This window comes from Ceratina calcarata, unplaced genomic scaffold (genome assembly GCF_001652005.2).
Source record: "Ceratina calcarata isolate Rehan_Ccalc_2016 unplaced genomic scaffold, ASM165200v1 scaffold378, whole genome shotgun sequence".
NCBI lineage: Eukaryota > Metazoa > Arthropoda > Insecta > Hymenoptera > Apidae > Ceratina > Ceratina calcarata.
This window is the reverse complement of record NW_017161005.1, coordinates 26521-49279: the sequence shown is the minus strand read 5'-3', so window position 1 is coordinate 49279 and position 22759 is coordinate 26521. Positions and strand designations below refer to the sequence as shown.

The 22759-nt window shown below is 37.5% G+C and overlaps 1 protein-coding gene across 1 annotated transcript in view; it reads right to left on the bottom strand.

The window, feature by feature from the left end:
- LOC108625866 (aminopeptidase N-like) overlaps positions 1-22759 on the bottom strand; it is a 47896-nt gene that overhangs the window by 9356 nt on the left and 15781 nt on the right. The window contains exons 5-10 of the mRNA XM_026814318.1: positions 18750-18831; positions 17769-18151; positions 10977-11254; positions 8128-8315; positions 2069-2377; positions 1273-1351 (exon numbers count right to left, since the gene is read on the bottom strand). Coding sequence (XP_026670119.1) covers positions 1273-1351; positions 2069-2377; positions 8128-8315; positions 10977-11254; positions 17769-18151; positions 18750-18831 — 1319 coding nt within the window. The remainder of the gene's footprint in view (positions 1-1272; positions 1352-2068; positions 2378-8127; positions 8316-10976; positions 11255-17768; positions 18152-18749; positions 18832-22759) is intronic.

The window sequence follows — 22759 nt, the reverse complement described above, 5'->3', positions numbered from 1 at the left end:
CTTAAAATATTGCCTACTAGTAGGTTTACACCCTGTATTTAAATGCGTTTTAATATCAACTATAATATACAAAGAGAAAAATATGAATTTACAAGCAAAAAATATTAGTGACGCTAAATACTTACAACAAAATGTCCTCTTGCAAGCATTCATTTTCTGATACAATTTACATAGCATAAAAAATATTTTCCTTATCATTGTTGTTTAAAAAGGGAAAGGTTTGTTTTTCCATCCGCCTTTTCGGTTTAAATCCGGGCGCGCGAATAGACACCGTTTCACCCTGAGTCGTCGACTGACCGTGGCAGAAGAAAGATCGAGGAAGGCATTTTCGAGAGACATCATACCTGCCAGCAGAAGATAAGCTGGACACATTCGTCTATCAAGTGCGTGCGACTCAACGGATGTTTCGAGGGGTCCAGATTGCGGACATACGAGAAGAGCAGCCACCGAATTCGCGAAGAAGCCGCAATTGTGACAGGTGCCCCTGTACAATCGTGTTGCACACTTTACAGAGTATTTTTGTTGCTGAGACGGTACCCTCCATTGCATGCCGTCCGATAATCGGTTCGGCAGTTGTGATACGACAACTGTAGTTCACCACTCCGGGTTTTGGTCTGGCGGATAAGAAACTTCCAGCTGAGCATAAGACCGAGACTTGAGGTTCATTTCCTGAATCTCCACCCTTAGAAGATGCAACTGGAGGTGAACGGTGGGCGCGATATTCCACTCCAGTTGATCATTCAACGCAAAAAAACGAACGGTCTTGTTTCGGAGGATTCCGAAAGACCGAAGAGGAGAGCTGATACCTCCGCCACATACGGTATGCTACACTGTTGTTCCATTGAGCAATCGAACGGCATACGAGAGTTCATAACCGTACGCTCGATACTAATCATTCTGTTCAATTCCAGTGACCGTAAGAGAGACAGGCGCCCCGAACAGGAGTGGACATGTCATCATTAGAAAAGGGCCAGGGAGGCCTGCCGACCACCGGACACGACGCCGGACGGAAAATTCCCGGCGACCGGAAGCTGCAGCCCCAATCAGCCCCTCGCCGTCCTCGCGGAGCGTTTTTTTTTTTTAATAGAGTCTAATTTTGCCTCGTCACTCGTCCCAATTTAATTCCGGACAAGTTAGGGCTCCCTATCTCTAATATTGCAAATCAAAAAGATATTGAAATGGCTATATTTAGGTAGATCGCTCTGTGTATATCAGACGAAGACATATAATAAGATGTGATTTTAGAAGAATTGGATATCGAATCAAACTTACATTAAGATATAGTTGCATGTCCGTAATTCCTCCACCAATCGCCAATGCAACCATTGGTATCATATCGTGGAAATTCTCTCTGAAACCGCGAAGTGAAAAAATTACATCAGTTATATTAGATACAGATTCACACTCTTATGTCACAGCCATTTAGCATTGTTTTCATTTTTCTTTTAAGATTGGATGAGGCCTTAAATAAAAATAGTGATATAGCACTCAAGTTTTAAGAATTTTTAAGTATTACATTAAGAGAACACTGTGCAAACGTTTTGACATTTTGCAAGGCTCTTGAATACGTCAGTAAATCTTAAATTCTTATGTCCAATGGCGAAATTTTGATTTCAATTATGTAAAGATATAGTTGCAATAAGAGAGAATATTGTAATTTTGTATAAATAATAACACATTTATTCAGAACATTTTAGAGTTGAAATAATATGAACGTCGAAGGTAATATTTAAGACACGATACAAAATAAGTAAAAGCAAGGACGGTAGGACTTGTAAATTGTACTAAGTCGAATACAATTCTATCAAAAAGTGCCAGAACCATGTATTAGAATGGTATAAATTGAACGTTAAAAATTTCTTATGACTTGAAAAAACACGTCGAGTAATTTTATAAACCTTACTCCTTTATTAATACCATTTTTCCTAAAGGTTTATCGTTTCAAATATTGTACATAACTTTTGGTGATATTTCTTAAACTTTTGGCAGAGATCTCACGACTCATACAATCTTTAATACAGATAACAATGACCATGGCGAAAAGAAATAAATTCATGAAGTTACTTACAATTTCTCGAGTTCTCTGTATTCTTTGATCAAGAAATTGTACACCAGCTGAGGACCACGCGGATAGCTACCCACCACGTGTTGTACAGCGGTCAGGAAATCAATCGGGGAGTTCTTATCGAAGGTTGACTTTAAGAATTCTATTAGAATGATAGGCGAGTTGGAACAGGTTAAGATTAACATCCGTTCCTTCCTTTCTTCCGCATCGTTCGTAGATGCTATTAAAAGCTCCTTAGTTTTATGCCACACGTTTACGTTCGCGTTTCTCACTCCAGCACACAGAATTTCGTTCATCAGTCCAGGGTCCAATCTGTACACAAGATTATGTTAAAAATTTGTTGGAAAAAGTTATTTATCAAAAGATATGAATGCAACATTGATTTCCTATCACATAATTGTCTCTGCACTGCCAATTTTATGCATTTATAAGGAAATTTGATATACAAAAAATATACTTGTAAACACTAATAAATAGAAATACATATATAGAATGGTAAATGCAAAGTGTATTCTGCGAAAGATAAAAAAAATTCTATTTAAGACATTCCTATAAATAGTTTATTTTGCACGAAGAGCGACGGTCTACATATTGCATGTTAAAGTCGGAAATTAGCAAGCTAGTTTTGGAGTTATATCAATGCGATCTTATTGTGTTTAGTGGAGTGGAATACACTGCATTAAATTGAAAAGAAACTAATAAATAAATAGAGTGAGGATTTTGAAATTTTGTACAATAGTAATTAATTATATTAGAAATATATTTCATCTATAATAATGAGTACTCAGAAGATAATAAAGAATAGTGTTATATATTCATGATTGACACATGGTAAAGCTCTGAAATAGTTGAAAATCAGATATAACAGTAGAAATTCTCTCGAAATAAAGTAGGGAGAGTAGTTAAACAACTTTAATGATTATTAAATAGTATATTGTGTACCAAGCGCGTAAAGTGAGCTTTTTACTCGTCTTCGGCTCACAAATGCACTCGCGTTCGGCTCATGCTAACCCGCCTCGACTCGTACTGCAAACTCCACACTAGGTCTAAAAAAGCTCATTTTTCGCTCTTGGTACACTGTATACTATTAATTCCTTTTATCTTATTCCAATTATAATGCACCTTTCAACTCGACAAGTAAAATCAAAGAATACGCGCGTAAATTTTTACGGATATTTTATGCTTATTCAGATTTTGAATTTCATTTTTGAAGCAGTACAGTATATGGCCTAATTACTACTCACTGGTTTATTATTACATATAAAATGATAGGGAAAAAGTCAGTGAGTAGAATTTTTGACGTAAACATGTTAAAATAGGGAGTTTATATTTTCATTTTTATGCAATGTATATTAATTTTATACGCGCTATACTGCGGGCACAGACTTAAGGATATCTGAATCCATGACTAAGAGCTTGTTTTTCCTAACGACATCTACAACGCATGTTTTATTTTTCGTTAACTTCAAAACGTCACATGTGGTTCTGTATCGAAGTAACAAATTAACATCCCATTGCATTTAGAAATATATAGTGAATAAACGTGATTCACATTAAGTGAGCGTTATTCCTAGACTCATATCCAGAGATGTCAGGTTGAGGACGGGAGCCACCGAGAATCTGCCCCTCCACTTACGCACACTATCGCACTGTATCCGTGTGTTCCGAGCTCGGCTCAACTTCGGCTCAGTAGAGAGAGAAGGCGAAACATCAGTCCGTCGCTCTTGATCCTGACGCCGACTGACGGCTACGTGTTGCTTGGGTTTTAACGCATCAGGAGCAAAAGTGACGGACTGATGTTTCGCCTTCTCTTTCTACTGAGCCGAAGTTGAGCCGAGCTCGGAGCACACGGATACAGTGCGATAGTGTAAGTGGAGGGGCAGATTCTCGGTGGCTCCCGTCCTCAACCTGGCATCTCTGCTCATATCCCTACAGAACAGAAACTGGGTTTTAGAAAATATACTTTGTTTGGAGTAACTTTTTCCGGACATTGTATAGCTAGAATAACACTGATTTTACTGCATGATTTCTCAATGAAATAAAGAGGTTCGTGTGCAGCTCATAAAATTTGAAAAATTGAATATACAAAAAATAAAAACATTAGTGTATAGAAATGCAATGTGCATATTGCAATGTTTACAAGATAAAAGAAATTTCTGAATAGAACACATTTTTTAAACTGATATTGGTATGTAGTTTACTAGCATTCCCGTCACGGCTCCGCCTGCACTAATCATCATGCACAGGACTGAAAATGTACAGAATATAAATATATCATGAAAAAAAATCATGAAACATCAAAACAGAACTTTGCAAATACACGTTTTACACCTTCTCATCATATTAGAGGGTGAATGGAGTAAAATCTTGAAAATTATTTTTAAATATTTGTATGTATTTAAATATTTGTAATCTTTATGCATACATATATGTCGATTGTTCTTGCATAAGTTCCGCTCGTGTGTCGTCCTGTATCGGTGTCAGAAGTTCTAATTTAAAACGTAAATAATAGCTACTACGATTTCTTTTCTTAAGGACAAATTTATGATCTAAAGCTCAAGGAAAGGTTCAAAGAAAAGCAATTTCACAAAAAATATTTTTTTGTCTTCCTCTTTATTTCAACATTATTTTTTTCCCAACTGACAAGATTCGTTATTCAAGCAATCAAACTTACAACTACCTGGGATAGAAGGAAGAGGTTATAAAAAAAGGAGATTACGATTAAAACACTGTAATCTATTACAAAAACCGTAAGTATTATCGCCTTTTTCCGCTTTATATGACCTTCAATGTCCTTGTGTTATAGGTCGTTGAATTCGTTTTAAGATTCTCTATCATGATACGGAAGCAAAAATATACCGATCCATTTAAAAAGTTGGCGGTGACCTTAGCGTAGCTTCAGCGCCTCCACCAGTAAAAAAATATAGTGCGCCAGTATGGCGGCCCTCTCAAACACTGAAACTTTTGTATGAAGCATTTTGAGATATGATTGTTAGTTTGAGTGATATTGCTCTGTAACACTTTACGTGCCCCACCCTGTATATGATTCATAGGTTCCGAAACTGTCCGATCCACATGGAACTCGGCACATATATGTATTTCTTCATGGAGAATGTTTATACGCTATCAAATATAGATGGCGCTGCAACACAAACTTCTGTGGCGTCGCTGCGTCAACATTGATAGGCAGTTTTGCCGCTCTTGCGTTGGGCAGTCTAGGTTTCCGGCTAGCTGCTAAAATCTCCCTTCCGTTAGACACACAGTCTTGTAGAGACGTTCAACCGAGACATTCACGCTCAGCCGCGTTTCTAATACTCCGAGTTATCCGGTAGCATCGTTGAGTATAACGCGCATCCGTTCTCGCAGATTATTGTTAATAATAATCTCCATTAAAGACTCTCTCTACATAATTTTATAATATTAATTATCGCATATACAACCGCTAGTATTAAGTGGCAAGTACATTGTTAATGCGAACACGAGGTTCACCATTACGCGCACGCACGTGCTCGCGCCTTTCACCATTTCGGTATAAATGTTCCTTGTAACAAAAGCTAGTCTACCTGTTCATTTGCCGATCTAATAATTATGGCCCACGCGCCATACTTCTATACCGTTCAATCGATCGTCATAAAAACTCGTATACTTAAGTATTTGAGCACGGAGAATATGTTCGCGCTATCCAATTTGTTGTAACTCGCCACCTGATGGAGCTGCAGCACATAGACTTGTGGCGAAAATGGTCCCTAGACAGGGCCGCGACACATTAGATTTAGTTAGCTGGTAAGTTTTGTTGTTGCTTAGTTGGTAAGATTAGTTTTTAAGTTTACCTCCCCTTTTCGGTAACGGACAAAAACCGACCACAAAGAGATACCTCGAGATGCCTCGTGGTTTTATTCTGTAAAAACGATTCGTACTGTGAGGTGCAATAAACGACCAGAAAGAACACTGGGGTATTTATTTGATAATATCACAAGCTCTCCCCACATAAATTGGTGCCGAAACCCGGGAAGTGAAGTTCGTGAAAAACATTTAAAGAATTCGAAAAATGGATTCGAAAGAAGCAACAACAAAACTTACTAGCTAACTAAACCTTACGTGTCGTGGCCCTGTTGTGACGCACCCGACAAGAAGCTATCTCTACTACACATAGGACATAGGACCCGTGACATAGACCAAACTATGACACAGCAGCCCTATCTACTGCACATAGGACATAGGACCCGTGACACAGATCAAACTATGACACAACAGCTATGACCAAAACTACTCAAAGTCTAAACCCCTTCCACTCAAAAACTCAAACCCTATATAAACCCTTACAACATGTGAAACCATCAGTCTTAAGGAATCTGGAAATAAAGAACAAGGTTAAGCGAACTTTACCGTTTGTCGTAAAGTATCGAACCACCTTCTTAGTTCATTTATTCCTATAACAAATTATCCACGTGACACTGTCTAGGGACTGTTTTCGCCACAGACTTCTATACCGTTCAACCGATCGCCATGAAAATTGGTATTTAAATCACACACAACTAAAATATCATTTCATGCCTCATTTGTCACTAAATACTAGCTACTGGAAATTATTTGAAATGCCACCCAAAAAGTCAAACATTGGGAGAACAACCAGACATGCACGTAAAGTGCCAGCCAGTAGAGCTGCTGAATGGGCGGTGGGTTCGAGGTAAAAACGGCGCGCCGAGTGCAGCTAGTACAATATAAGTAATAATGTAATAGTTAATACTTTAAACGCGCTTATCTCGAAACAGTGTTTTTCAAATTTGCTGCAGTTCTCACTCAAACACCAATTGTCCGATTGACTTGAAATTTTAACAGTGTTTTGGACATGCTTTATTGTAAAGTGAACTAGGATATTCTTGATTAGATAAAAATTGTAATTTTAACAACAAAAAAACGACAACTTTTTTAAGGAAAAATCGAAAAATTTCTTAAAGTCTCCGCCATTTTGTCAGATCTTAACATTTCTTGGATATCCTAGTTCATTCGATTTCATTAAATCACAACCTTCTAGTTTAACAGGATATTTTTCTTTTTTTTCGGGCACCGTAGCAACCTGTATCATTGCAGCAATTTAGGCACTTTTTTTGGTGTCTCGGGAGGTAACTCGGTCGCCTTTCGTTATTTTTGTACTAAAAAATAAATTCGTACACTTCAATCATAGGCAACTACACCGATAAAGTTCAAAAACATTCCATGGTATGCTTCTCTCAAAAAAATTTCAAAAGTCACCTAAATTTCGGGCGGTCACACTGGGTAGGACCCTTAAGGAATCCTATCGTTAATAGACTTAATAATCATACTTTGGTGTACTGTTAGGTAAAGCTTTTAAATATACGTAGTTAAATTTTTCAAAACTAAGGGTACCTAAGAGAAAATTGATTAAAAATGTTATTTTTGCGTATTTTACATTACAGTTTATGAAAGAAACCATTTATGTTGCTGCATTTGGGTAAATCATTTATTTAGACTCTCATAGTATGTATTGAAAAATGACTTTCGAATAAACTGTTCTTAGTGGATATTTGGTACTTTATAAAGAATTTCCAGCAATATTTGGTTGTCAAGTATTTCACACTGATCACATGAATAGCTTAGTTTCTCACAAGACGCAATGTAAAAGTCTTAGGAATGAAATATTTAATGAATTTTATAAAATGGGGCTAGAATAGTCACGTATCTTTTCTGACATTTATGGGTAAAATTTTGATGTTCTTTTCTCTTCCTTATTGATAACCAGATAAAAATAATGCAAAATATGGATTAACGGGACTACATTTCACGTCCTCATATGGGAAGATTTTTGGCCCATCAAGTACTTCTTTGAAAAGGCAAAACTTAAGTCTGGGATGTTATGGTCTTGCTTATATGCAATGTCCTGCTCTTATGAAATCAAACCATCATGCAATCTCAATTAACTATTCTGCTTCCACATATAATAGCAAGACTTTTCATAAAAATTCGAGGTTTTATGTTGTTCCATTAATAGAAGGTAGAGCATAAGAAATTACCAATTACCAGAAAATAAAATTATGACTTACTGCCCTTTAGGGTTCTCGAGCCAGTGATGATATTGTTTCTCAGCATAGCTTATGCAGCTCTTGACGCCAAATTCGCAGGCCCATGGAAATGCTTGTTCTCTGAATATTTTAATGAGTTCGCTCTCTCCTGCCTTCGGTTCATAACCCACATGCTCCGTCAAACCCCTCATCAGATATGCCACGTAACGCTGCAAATTTCAGTATCTTATACATTCTGGAGTTGGTGTCGTCGGTGCCTTCTGAGGCTCTCATGCTTTTTCATGCTTCTCCCTATACCTACAACTTTCTACTGCGGCATTGTATCTTACGGCAGATGCGTCTTTCGAACACAAAATTTTCCCGGGCAGTACGTATTTTTCGACGTTACGGTTCTTACAGTAGAGTACAATATTTCATTATTGTTAGATTTTGATGTACCAACAACAAACTTAGCGGGCGGCCAGGAGCGTGATAAATGCCACAGACGTTGCCGCGCCCATCCTTTGCGCTCGTCATGAAAAATGAAGATGAAGAAGTTGCATGCAAATACAACTAACAAATTGTTGAATATTACAGAAAACAAAGGAATTACGTTCAATGAATAAGTGTAACATACGAATAACTAATAACTTTATAAATTACGTAAACATGATTGCAAAATTATGAAAACTGGGAAAACAATTCGAGTTAAACTTACTCTTTTGTCGGCAAGTGCACCTGCTTTTAGAAGGACATCAATGGATGAATAGGACGACCTCCGGCACTCGAAGATAGATACACACGGTTCGCAACAGCTGATGTTTGGAGCAGGTCAGTGACCAGCATCTGACGATTCTTTACTTACGCGATCATTGTCACAATCTCATTGGCAAACTTCCACAAAACAAAAATTGTTACTTTTACGCAAGTTCACTGTCGTTTTGTACTTTACACTTTAAAATTTGCACGTTTTTATTTTAATTTTTGGCTCCGGCCGCGATGCTGTACCCGGAACATTTCCACTGTTGATATTGAGTTATAATTCCATTACTCGTAAATAGCGAATACATTAAAATATTCCGCGTTCGTTACAGCACGCAGCGTTCTGTTTAGTAGCGCAAGACAGAACCGAATGATCAGGAGCTCCCAGATTTTCTTCAAGAATATCTTTCCCCACTCGGTGGACAAGTTCGTTAGAGAACATGTGTTTGTATGTAAAATGTGTTTTTTAAATTAAATTCGACCTTAGTTTTTAGGTCATCCGTAGGCATTTCACACTCAAACCGATGAAAAGAGACAGTATCGAAATATGCACTTACCAGATACGAACGCCTGAATTTGCCTTTTGTCGTACACACTCTGTTAGGTGCACGGTATTCGAGACACTTCCATAAAATTGTAAAAAAAAAACTCTGACTCTCTTCGATTACCCTTAAAAGGATATTGGCAACAATAAACTCTGCTTCCTAGAAATTGAGCGCTGCAAAACATTTCCTTCTATGTTTTGTATAACTACTGCAAGATGTAATGCACACCCGCTAGTCATATACCTTAATTTCACAATAACTGTAGCACATTTCAATTAGTTAATTGAGTACGATTGCAATGAGCAATGTAAGATATTTGTATTTCTAACTCCATTGCAATTAAGCTAAAAATATTTTTGCAATGGAAGAATTTACATTACTCATTACGTGAATATGACTCGGGAGTGTGCATCACATTTAGCAGTAGTTATATGAAACGTAGAAGGAAATCCTTTTCTGCGCTGAATTTTTGAGAGGCAGTGTTACCGTCCTTTTTACGATTTTATGCCAGGGACTCGGCAAGCATGCGCCCTGCAGAGTGACAACAAGCAATTCGGCGTTAGCATCTAGTAAGTGCAAGTCTAGGAACTGCTTTTCGTTATAGATTTGAGTGTTCTGCACGTGGGGAATTCTTAAAGATGACAAGGAAATGAAGATTGGGTTTAGTTGAAAAATACAAACACATTGTTCCTAACGAACTTATCCATCATGTAAGAAAAGATTGTCTTGAAGACAATCTCGGAGCAACCGGTCATTCAGTTCTACCTTGCGTTACTAAACAGAACGATGTGTGCCCTAGCAAACGTAGAACATTTTAATATGTTCGTTAGTTACGTGTAAATAGGTTATAATCCAATAGCAGCAGTGGGATTGTTCAGAGAACAGTATTCGGAGATAACAATTAAAATAAAAACGTGTATGCAAATTTTCAATTGCATTCTATTTTCGAGTGCCGAAGGCTGAGCCATAGACCCATTAATGTTCTTCTAGGAACAGCTACACTTACCGACGAAGGAGTAAGTTCAACTCTGATTATTTTTGCATTATTCATAATTCTACCTACCCTATAATTTGTAAAGTTGTTAGTAATTTTGTTGAGTATGTTACATTTGTTCAGTGAACGTAAGTAACGACTAATCGCTTTCTTTCCTCTGACATTTAATCAATTTGTTAGTTCGTTTTTGCATGCAACTTTTCTTTAATCCTTTGCTCTCGTCACGAGCGCGACGTATGGGCACGGCAACGTCCAAGGCAGTCTGCGCACTCCTGGCCGCCCGCAATACGAACGTTCTGATTGGTCGAGGTTTATTGTTAATAACTCAACAACCACGCCTCAGGCAACATTTTAACGAAGGAAAATATTGTTTAAATCTCAGGAGCCTCCCATTAGAAAATGTACCATAAGTTCTGGGACACCCTGTACGTATTATGATATACTGTTTTACTTTAAATTATTGAAAATTCCCATAAATGTATAAACATCTGCGATCTGGCAACAAGTAACTCTCGTAATGATTTCGCGTTCACCGTAGAAACACTTTATATGTTATTCTGTATCATCGATTTTGCATTTGCAGTCCTTACTTTGTAAAGGTAATATTTGTTGGAGGTGCGGAGCACGTTCTGCAGAAAGTGCACATGTCTGAACGCCGTGACCCAGGGTATGTAATCGGTCTCGTGCCTTAAGTAGAGGGTCAAATCCAGTGCGATCGTGTAGTTCAAGCGTTTAATTTGAGCTATGTTCATCGCGTCGTCGATCAACTGGGCACGATTCAATACGTGTATCTTGGTAGCGCTTCCCATGTTCAGCTCATTCGTCAACAATTTCCAGTTTTTCTCATCATAGTTCACGCGATAGTAACCTGACACAGATACATCTTCCTTTAATTATATCTGCTATTTTAGTTCTTAGAGAGTATTGATTGTTTCTACACAGTTACTAGGGGGGTTTTTGTTAATTTACCTTATGAATCGATCAGTGAGCATTTGAGAACAGTAAAACGAAATACGAATACATACATCATCCGATATTCATCTAATACTTCTGTTAAGTTGATATACGTCAATTACATAAGGTAAATATAACATAAGGTAACTGAACACATAAAATATTTTTTCCCAATATCTATTACGTAATTCTTATAGAGTTTCTCGTGACAAAAGCGAACCCGGAATCAGAAATGCTTTATCATGTACGTTCGCACAAAATAACGGATTTTCTAAGAATGCATGATTGGGAGAAAATGAGATATTACATGAGTGCATGGACGTTCATTTTTTAATCAATAGATAAACGAGACTTTCCACAATACAGGATGAATCTTCTAACATGACTTCAAATAACTTCTAAGTTATTTATTGTATGCAAAAAGTTTTTAAATAAATGTTGCGTTTGTAGTGAGTATTTACATTTGATGGTGTGAGTGCTTTCGAAAACTGAGACCCCACGAATTCTGTGTGGCACACAGGAATGACGTTAGGTCATCTCTCGTGCTGAGCATAGGGCTAAGCGTTCAAGTGTGAATTAGTCTGGTCTGGTATGAGAGTATAATGAGATCGATCCTCCTCAAGACAACATCTCATTATGTACCTTTTCCAATTTTGATTACAATACTTATATATTAACAATTAATTACCAGAGTGAAGTTATCTTGATTTAAACAACCCTTACACATGACTTGTAGGGCAACACGTAGTGCTATAATCTGTTTTTCGTTTCTTTGCTTCTCCATCAAAGTATGAGGGGTGCATACAATTATCTAAATAGAATGCCCAATATTTTTTCTCGAATGTCAATAAAGCACTAACTTCTGAGTGAAAGACAGCTCGATACTGGGACCGGACCTGTAGAAAGCCCTGTACAATGCTGAAGAGCGAGTCTCTTCTGGGATATGCTGATGATGTGGTTGTAGTGATCGAGGCCAGATCGGTCGAACTGACCCTGGTAATGACTAGAGTAGTTGAATGGATGACAGGACACGGATTACGGCTAGCTCTTGAAAAGACAGACATCGTGCTCCTTACGATGAAAAGGATTTGTTTTCAGGTCAGGGAGGCGACGATCTTCAGGCGTCGTAAGGTACCATGGAGTTATGCTGGACTCTAAATTCACTTTTTGGCCCCACATAGAGAGAGTTGCCGATAAGGCAGCAAAAAGTGTCGCATCCCTGAGCAGATTGATGGCGAATATTAGAACCCTAAGCGCAGGCTGCTTATGGCAAACATGCACTCAATACTTCTGTATGGAGCTGAGGTGTGGGCGAACGCTACAAATCAAAAGAAGGAGGCGCCTGGTGACTGCAGCGCACAGGAGCTCTACACGTAGCCAGTTGCACGGTTTCCAACGCGGTTGTTGCCGTTATTCCACCCATTGATTTATTAGCACAGAAGAAAAAGCACATTTATGATCGTAGCACAACAACTGGCAGACTCCACGCAGCACAAGACGAGCGCATCAGAACATTCGAGCTGTGGCAGGAGAGATGGGAGGCGGAAACGAGGGGCAGGTGAACTCACCGGCTGATCGGCATATCTAATCCTGTTGCTGAGGGGGCATAGATACTTCAGAGAATATCTACACAGAATGGGAGGAGTATTGACGCCGAGCTGCAAATATTTGCGAGACCGCGAAAGGCACCATCTTTTTCGAGTGCCCCCGTTGGAGCAACAGGAAAACTGAAGGAAAGAGCAGAAGTCGAACAAACAATAGGCCGACTCATCCCAGACGCAGTTGTTCAGAAAATGCTTCTCGAGGAGAGAAACTGATACCCACTGGATAGTTTCAAGAAGGAAGTATTGCGCTCCAGAAACGTGGATCGATGTCTGGAGTACTGAGAAGATTACGAAAGAAGCTGGCGGTAGACGTAACACCGATCAATTAAAGAAGACCAAACCAGCTACTGCCAAAGACTCTATCCGAAGTAATGTGAAAACAGATACCGGGCGCGGGACAGGGACGTAGTTTTTTATTGAGTCGTCAATAACAACAGGCATTACCACACTACAAGTAGAGCGGTCCCTGCTGGATGTCTTGTGCCCACCTGCCCTCGTTAAAGAAATTCTATATTGCTACCCACTTCATGAGTATAAACTTTTCAAAATACAGTTGAAAACAAAATTAAACTCTTAGACATGACGCGCCATTATAGTGGCTTTCACGGATATCATCTTTCAGAACGACACACGCCACTATAGTGACTCATTTTATTAGCTCACTCGCCGTTTGAATTAAACAATCGTCTTCATATGCATTGTTTCACACTCCTTTTGTCTTCACATCGATTTAAAACAGTGTTTAAACTAACCGTCTGAACTAAAATATATCATACCCAATTGTATTATTAATTATTAAGAGAATTATTATAGTTAAGGACGTTTGTTAGAGTTTTAGAAGGGTAAGCGGTGCGGGGGGTCTCCTATTCTTATACATTGTAAAAATCGAGTAATGCCAACATCATATATTTAATATATCAACTATTCAAAAGCATTAAAAACATAAATAGATAACATACGTGAATAGTAAAATATTTAAAATTTATTCTTTGATTAAATATAATTTCTTTTATTAAGAAATTTCTAATAATATTCACATTGAAATTATGTAAAAATCTTAAAGAAACTTGGCAACAGCACGACTTAAGATAAATTAGTATTTGACAGTTGGCAATTGAGATTTTCAAATTGAAATTGCTTATTGTGAATCCGTACCTCAAAATGTCACAATTACGATTGAAAGGAAAATTTTCGAGCAAAAAAAAAGATAAAACATCTTCAACAAATGGGACGAAAAATTACTTAATTATAAATCGAATTGTAATCATTATTTCATTTATCCAATTTGCCACGTTAATTATTATGTAGCGTAGTACCATTATCTAAAATTCGATAGTTCAAACCTACCGCTAAATTTACATCGCTTTACTAGAAAGCGATGTTGCGAAATTTTAACGATCAACTGACACGAAAACTGTTTATTACGTTTTTATTAATAATTTTAGAATAGAAATGAACGGTCAGTTTCGTCAATCTTTCGTTAAACGATTTAAAAAATGTTAATTTATCCGATGATAACATTTATTTTGTATTTGTACATTTAAAAAGTACTTATTTCTTATAATAAACTTTGGTCTCCATAAGAATGCATGTTAAATTTCTAATATTCTCATTCATTTTTCTTAATAATAAAACGGTAGAAAATTCTGAAAAAGATAACAGTTCATTTTTTTTATTCCAAGAATAACATATAATTTTTTCAGAATTTTTCAACATTTTCAAAATCTCTGACAAACGTCCTTAAAGTATATACAATATTTATAGCCTCGCGCAGAATTCAGCCGTACATTGAAAGGTTGATTCTCAATTAGCATCGAACAGACCTGAACGAGGCTCGAGGAGCCTCGAAAAGCCTAACTACTCTGAAAAAAGATTACTCGCATTATAAATTCTAGGTACTTGGTAAAGATTACGACCTCGGAATATTTGTTTCTCGAACTACGAAGTGTGGCAATTAAACAACGAGACTGATGTGAGAAATGTGATTTAGTGCAAATAAAGTTAGATGTAACTTTTATCCCTTTCAACATACTCTCGTATCTATCCACCGCTGCATATACCTTCCATTGTTCAAAATAATGCTGTAACTCATCAGTTGTCAGCCTCTTCAACAATTCTGCCGTTTCTGTTTTTACATGTTCAACAGTGTTCTAAAAATGTGTTCCCTTCAATGCACTTTTGACTTTTAGGAATAGGTAGATATCATATGATACGAGATCTGGCGAGCACGGAGGATGACCAAGCACAGGAATGCGCTTGTGTGCTAAAAACTGCTTCATAGATAGGGCATTGTGGACTGGTCCGTTGTCTTCCATGTCCAATTCATGAGTTGTTCTTTCTTAAATCCGGTCTTTTCTTCCTTACTCTTTCCCTCAGCTTGATTAGGACTTCTTTGTAATCAATATTTCTAATGAACGATTTGACTTTCAGGCATCCAGTCAATCATAATAACACTTTTGATATCGAAAGAAACGATCAACATTGCCCCCGATTTCGATTTGCTCATTCGCGATTCAGAAAACCGTTTGTGTCATTCAAAAACTTGCGCACGTGACATTACATTATCATCATGTACCTCCTTTAACAATTACAAACATTCTGGTGACGATTTTTTTAATTTTACAAGGTTAATTCGCTACGGTAACAGCTCGATTTTTACATCAACCATAATCGCGGCACTGCAATGCAACAGTGACCTCTAGAAAAAAAGAAACAGAAGCAGACAGATAGACAAAACTAGGAATCGTAGCTCGGGAAGCATCAAAATCAATGATCTACTAATGACAACCTCACCCCATGCTGTTGCATGGTGGAAAGTGCGCAGTCCCGTTATTTAATTACACCTCTTATACAATTCTACAGATTAGCTACCAAAAAAATGACAAATAATACATGAAAAATAATGTTGTGACGGATGGGACATGCCGCGCGTTCCGACAGCGTGAAGATGTCTCGCAACGATGTGAAGCTACCCCTGCAAACGAGCGGAAGCGAGGACCCGGTTTCCGGTTGCTATTGACGAACCGGCAACTATTTGAACGGGAGAACAGCGCAAGACCTCGAAAGTTTCAGACGTGTCATCGGACTTTCTTGTTGTGTTCTCGAATAAAGTCCTATGTTATTGTTCCGTTTTATAATTTTACTGTATTAAATGAGTTGTGCGCGATATACCAACAATAATTTTAAGTAGAATTTAGTTCTCAAGACGGGTAAGATGGAGTCAGTAAACTTACTTGGTGCCCTGCTCTTTAGACTTGATGTTGGTCCTTTGCTTTAACCCTTTCGGTACTACTGCCGCCCGTTGGCGGCATCCACTAAACATTCTCTGAGTCCTACCGTCGCCCATTGGCGGCATCCACTAAACATTCTCTGGGTCCTACCGTCGCCAATTGGCGGCATCCACTAAACATTTTCTGGGTCCTACCGTCGCCAATTGGCGGCATCCTTAGAAAGTTATGTGGGTGCTACCACTGCCGCCTAGTGGCACCCACGTAAAGTATGTGGGTATGATTACTCTCTATAGTACGCATTACTTTACTATTCTGTGTTTAAAATTCCCGGCTTTTCCCGGCTGGAAAACTTCCTCGTCCCACGAATGTATAACCGCGGCCAGCCCCTCCGTACCGAAAGGGTTAAGTTTCATTTTAAGAATAAGTACTTAAGTTCGATCGTATCGCGAAAGCTGAGGTTTTTCAGAATGATGTAAGTGAGCAATAGTGAAGTGTGGTATAATGACATGTATTTTGATGTGTCTATTTTATTGCCACCATTCTAGGACTGTGATTATTTCTTCCTGAATGTTCACACTCGAAAATCCGAATGCTCCATTACGAATGAAGAGAATTCTAAAAATTCTGATCGCTTTCTTCGCAAATTTAGAAATTCCCGATGGTCGGAAGCCTCCATTATGTCGCAGCTGGGAATTTCAGAAAAACTATTTTACTCTTTAGTATTTTCATGTTTGGTAAAAACGATCTTAGATCGGTAACCGCAATAGTTATCAGTTACTCATTTTTATGATGCATTTCATGATGGGCGAATTTTACAACCTCATTATACCTTTCCTTCAAATATGAAAACGTTTCTGAGCGGGTGACCCGAACACTAATTTCTATGATGACTTACGACCTCGTTAAAACTCTTCTACCGACTTTATTATAACCATCTATTTCCTTTATTTGCGATGATAGGAAAAATATATTTTATGCAATGTAAATGGTATGAAAAGATGAATACTTTTCAAAACTTTTTCTGAGCATCACCGATATAATTATTAGCGATTACGTTTTATGATTTAAAACATTAGACTTAAGTATATATTTGCAGCACAAGCCAATAATATGGGCAAAAATAAATTTCATACTTAATTTGTAAATTCAAATTTTCGGACTCAGAGATCACTTTAAAATCCTGTCACTAATGTATCTGAATGCCTATCAATATCAAATATGAAGTGCAAAAGAGAGAAATATACATTTTCAATAAAAAATTATTAGTAACGATAAAAACTTGTCGCCGAAAATAAAATAACGTTGAGAAGAAAGAAACTTGTGTAAAGGCATTCATCTTGGCCTCATGAAATCATGCTTTTCCGCACTATTTCTCGAAAAAGATACGTATCGAACCATTCTGCTTCTAGATTTGTTTTTGATATGAGAAATTCTATAAGAATCACGTAGTGGATTGCAAAAAATGAAAAAATGTTTTTTGTTGAACTGTGTAATTGTTCACTTCTTATATTAAAACTCTTAAACATTCGATTCAAAATGAAGTGTCCATTTTTAATTATTAATTTCAAATGTTCTACAAAACTTTGCAGCGTACCTGCTTGTTGCGTGTTGAAAATGAACCATCCCTCTTTTTGCTTAGAGTGTACGATGTGTGATTCCTCGCTTGGATCAATCCAATCGGCGGGATACGTGTTGTTAAAATTGGGATCCGATTCCTCGACATAAGTGGTTGGTATCCACCACTTCGTGTTGAATTCGTCGATTTTTATCATCGCCATCACGAAATGTTCCTGCGTCAACTGGTAACCTTCTTCGACTCTTTTAACTGTCACCATTGGATATCCCGGCCTTTCCAGCCACTCCTGCATTACTTCTTTCACGGGTTCTCTACATTTAGGCTGTGTCCATCTAGGTTTCTCGTTCAAGGCTCTCTGGAGAGATTCTCCAAGGTTATTTGAATCTGCATTACCTAACGCGCTACAACAGTCATTATTTAGTAGTATGAAACAGAAAAGGAAGATGCAAGTGGAACAAAATTTTTCCAGTTATTACAAAGAATTATTTAATTATCATTCAGCAATATTGAGTTAAAAAAAGTTCGTTCCGATTTTTATACAAAATTTAAAGGCTGCACATTCAAATTTTGATATACATTTATTGATTTATTGAATTATATAGTGATATTTTACTATAGATTTTCATGCAAATTGAAAACTCTATCCTTAAAAATAGTGTAAAATTTACGTATGTGCCATTTGATACTACGTACCTATTCTTGAGATAATCAAGAAAAAATTCGTTTTCATGTTCAGTTTAAGGTACATTACGGAGCGCTCTGTACGACTTTTGTTTTACTTTGTAACACTCACTTTATTAAATATTGGCATAACTTCACTGAATAATGACTTTCTCTATAAATGCCTGAAGTATCATTTTAGAATGTATACACGCCATTTATATTCAGATATGCTCTAATCCAACTATCAAAAATTGGAACATTCCGGGCAAACAAATATTTGTTTTTCTATTGTATGTCGATAGAGATTGTTTTACATGCGAATAAAGGTATACGTACTGTTTTGTCAAATAGATTTGCAAGCCTCTATGGAAAACCGCTTCCGTCAGGGCGTGCGACATCATTCGAATAACAGAACTCGCTGCAAGTCATACAAATAATTATTTGTATTTAATATTGTAATGAGTACGATGCAATGTAAGTATTTGTTGATAATAATTAAATAAACTGACAAGGAATTAATAGCACTCATAATAAAGGATATGCAAGTGGATGCTACTGATTTTCGCAAAACTTCTGACACAGTCACTCCGGATTTCTTGCTTACGTATTGATGGGAGTCTATTAGCGAGGTTAAATTGTTTTCTTATTGATAGACTACAAATGTTAAAACATAATAATGTTTACTCGAAACCTATTTATGTTAAATCTAGAGTGCTCTCATATTGAACCCTAAATAAAAAGTTATCCCGGATACGTTAATCAATAATCTTTTAGAAAGAATGATAGTTACAGTGAAGTGAGGTTCATAAAATTGTTCATCATGTTTCTTTAAGTCACAGGCAATTTGTAATCTAATTTGTAATATTCTGATACACAGTTTTGGCACTCTTTGATAAGATTGTACCTAATTTGCAGCTGTTTACATTGTCCACAAATACTACAATCCTTAACTTCGTAACTATCCTAACAATAAAAATATTGTCTATTTTAAATATTATCTTCGAAGTTGATAATAATATCTCATTTTTTAAATATTATCTTCGAAGTTGATAATAATATCTCATTTTTTAAATATTTTCAGAATAGGTATCAAGAATAATACAAAATTACAAATTCTGTCATTGTTTTTTCCTGTTTTTTCACAAATGAGATCAACATTTTGTTATTCAACATAAGAATTCAACGGTCGTCAGGCTTCGTTACGCTTCCCCTACCTACCCCTTCTACCATCATGTTAGTTTGACTCTCTTCGACTGTTCTCTAAACGACCACCACTATCGCTGCTAGAACGACTGTCACGTGACTGTGGCTAAAAATGAGTCACATGAGCGCGCCCGTCGATAAGAATAAGATCAGAACACCTTGCTATTATCGCAGATTAATAAAAACTTTTTGAAATTTCCTTTCAAAGAGTCATTGACAGTGCGTAAAGGAAAGTGAAAAATAAGTGCAATACTCATGAAATACATAAGTAAAGTAATGAAAATAACAACAAAAAGGATGAATATTGCAGTAATATTCCTTTACTTTTATATTTCATGAATATTTCACATATTTTCCACTTTTCTTTACGTATTGTAAATAACTTTTGCAAAGGAAATTTCCAAAAAGTTTCTTATGCGATAATAGCAAAGTATTCTGCACTTATTTTTAGTGTCAGGCGCGTCACATGCCAGTCGACTTAGCAGCGACTTAGCAATGGGGGTCGCCTGCTGAAGGAGTGTCAAGGAGAATCAAACTAATATGTTGGTAGAAGGTGTAGGCAGGGGTCTCGTAATTTATCCCACGAGGCTCGCTTCCCCTGCTTTTCACCCGTATTTCGATCCCCACTATTATTCCTCTCATGCGTGCTCATGCGCGTTCGCGAAGCTCTCCGCAGCGCTACCGTGAAAATCACTGCATATCCCCACCAACTATTGATCCCCACCATGGTCGCGTCGTCCCCACTTTCCGGCGGTGGGATAAATTACGAGACCCTTGGGTGTAGGTTAAGGGAAGCATAAGGCGCTTTTCTGGCAACTCTAAACTGGCTTTTCTGACGAGTTGTGTATACAAGCGTCGATTATTTTAAGCGGCAGTATTATGCTGTACATATACAGGGTGTCCCAGAAAAAGTATTAGAGCCGAAAAGGAGTGATTCTGGAGGTGTTTCTAACAACAATTTCCTTTGGCAAAATGCAAAGTGAGCCATGGTTTTTGAATTATTAACTAAAAACATTGACCAATGAGAGCACGCGTAGGGCCTCCGCTGACCAACGGCCGAGCGTCACGATCCGAGCCAACGTACCTGCGGCTGGACGCGGGCCCTATGGGTATTCTCGTTGGTCAGTGTTTTTCGTTAATAATTCAAAACCCATGCCTCACTTTGCATTTTGGCAAAGGAAGTTGTTGTTTAGAAACACTTATAGAATCACTTCCCGTCGCCTCTAACACTTTTTCTGGGACACCCTGTAGAGCATCCCTTTATTCTGTTGACCCGTATTATACATAGTGTCCCAGAACTAGTGGTACATTTCTTAATGGGAAGTTCCTGAGATGATTTTAAACAATATTTTCCTTTGTCAAAATGTTATCCGACGCGTGATCGTTTAATTATTAACGATGATCCCTGACCAATTAGGACGTTCGTATAGCGGGGGGCCAGGAGTGCGCCGATTGCCTTGGACGTCGCTGTGCCCATACGTCGCGCTCGTGACGAGAGCAAAGAATTAAAGAAAAGTTGCATACAAGGATGAACTAACAAATTGGTTAAATGTCACAGGAAAGAAAGCGATTAGTCGTTACTTACGTTCACTGAACAAATGTAACATACTCAATAAAATAACTAACAACTTTACAAATTACAGAGTAGGTAAAATTATTAAAAATGCGAAAAGAATCAGAATTGGACTTACTTCTTTGTTAGCAAGTGCACCTGCTCATAGAAATGACTTCAGTGGGTCAACCTTCGGCACTCGAAGATAGAAACACATATCCCATTATGTGACCCACTGAAGTTTTTCTATGAGCAGGTGCACTTGCTAACAAAGGAGTACGTCCAATTCTGATTCTTTTCGCATTTTTAATAATTTTACCTACTCTGTAATTTGTAAAGTTGTTAGTTATTTTATTGAGTATGTTACATTTGTTCAGTGAACGTAAGTAACGACTAATCGCTTTCTTTCCTGTGACATTTAACCAATTTGTTAGTTCATCCTTGTATGCAACTTTTCTTTAATTCTTTGCTCTCGTCACGAGCGCGACGTATGGGCACAGCGACGTCCAAGGCAATCGGCGCACTCCTGGCCCCCCGCTATACGAGCGTTCTAATTGGTCAGGGATCATCGTTAATTATTCAACGATCACGCCTCGGATAACATTTTGACAAAGGAAAATATTGTTGAAAATCATCTCAGGAACTTCCCATTAAGAAATGTACTACTAGTTCTGGGACATCCTGTATTGATCCTACTAAAAGTATAACAGGTTAGAAACATTTATATGAAAATTTGTTTGGAGCTTTACTTTATAAAATGTTCTTGCGCTCCGTGCAATGTGCACACTTTACGGCGTTGAGCGGACTGCCGTTCAGTGGAACTACTCCGACGGAGCGGACTGCCGTAGTACTTGCCATAGCGAAAGGGTTAAAGACTCGTACAATTTTACGAAAACCTTTTACCTTCTAGGCAATCCTGTGGAAACTGTGTGCACCTATATAAGTCCTTGGATTTATTTTTCCAACAGATCTTAGTTTCAATGATTATTATAATTTTATTATTTCTTCTCTTCATAAATCTATGGGTTTCATTTACAAAGTCTTTTTTAATAATTTCAACATTTAGAAAATACTTTGTTCTCTCATTAAACTAACTTCAGTGTATTACTCCACTATTTGTTTCTCATATTAAAAAACTCATATATATGCAATTGAGAAAATTCAGCATACATTTCTACGATCCCATTACTTTAAATTATCACAATTGAAGAGCTGAGTATGACAGCAGATAACGGCAAAAGGCGGGCCATGGGCCGGAGCCCCTTCCACGTCGAGCCATCGGGCTTTGCGAGAACGCGAACATGATACCTATCTGCCGGTGGCCCGAGGAGTTACTAGCGTCCCGATCTGTGATCAGTGATGGGCACATCGTGGGATTTTTGGGGCGTGCGCAGTAGAAGTTACTAGCAGCAGCGTAGTACCGTATCTAATCTTTTCATTTTAAAGGTACCATTAGATCCTGAGTTCGAAGACAGGATTAGAATTTAAGAAATTTTTTTAAGAATGATCTTGAAAATAAAGTATTACATTATCTGACTCCATGTTATGTGAAATAATCATTTGTTCAGTTCATTTGAATGTACAAGCAATG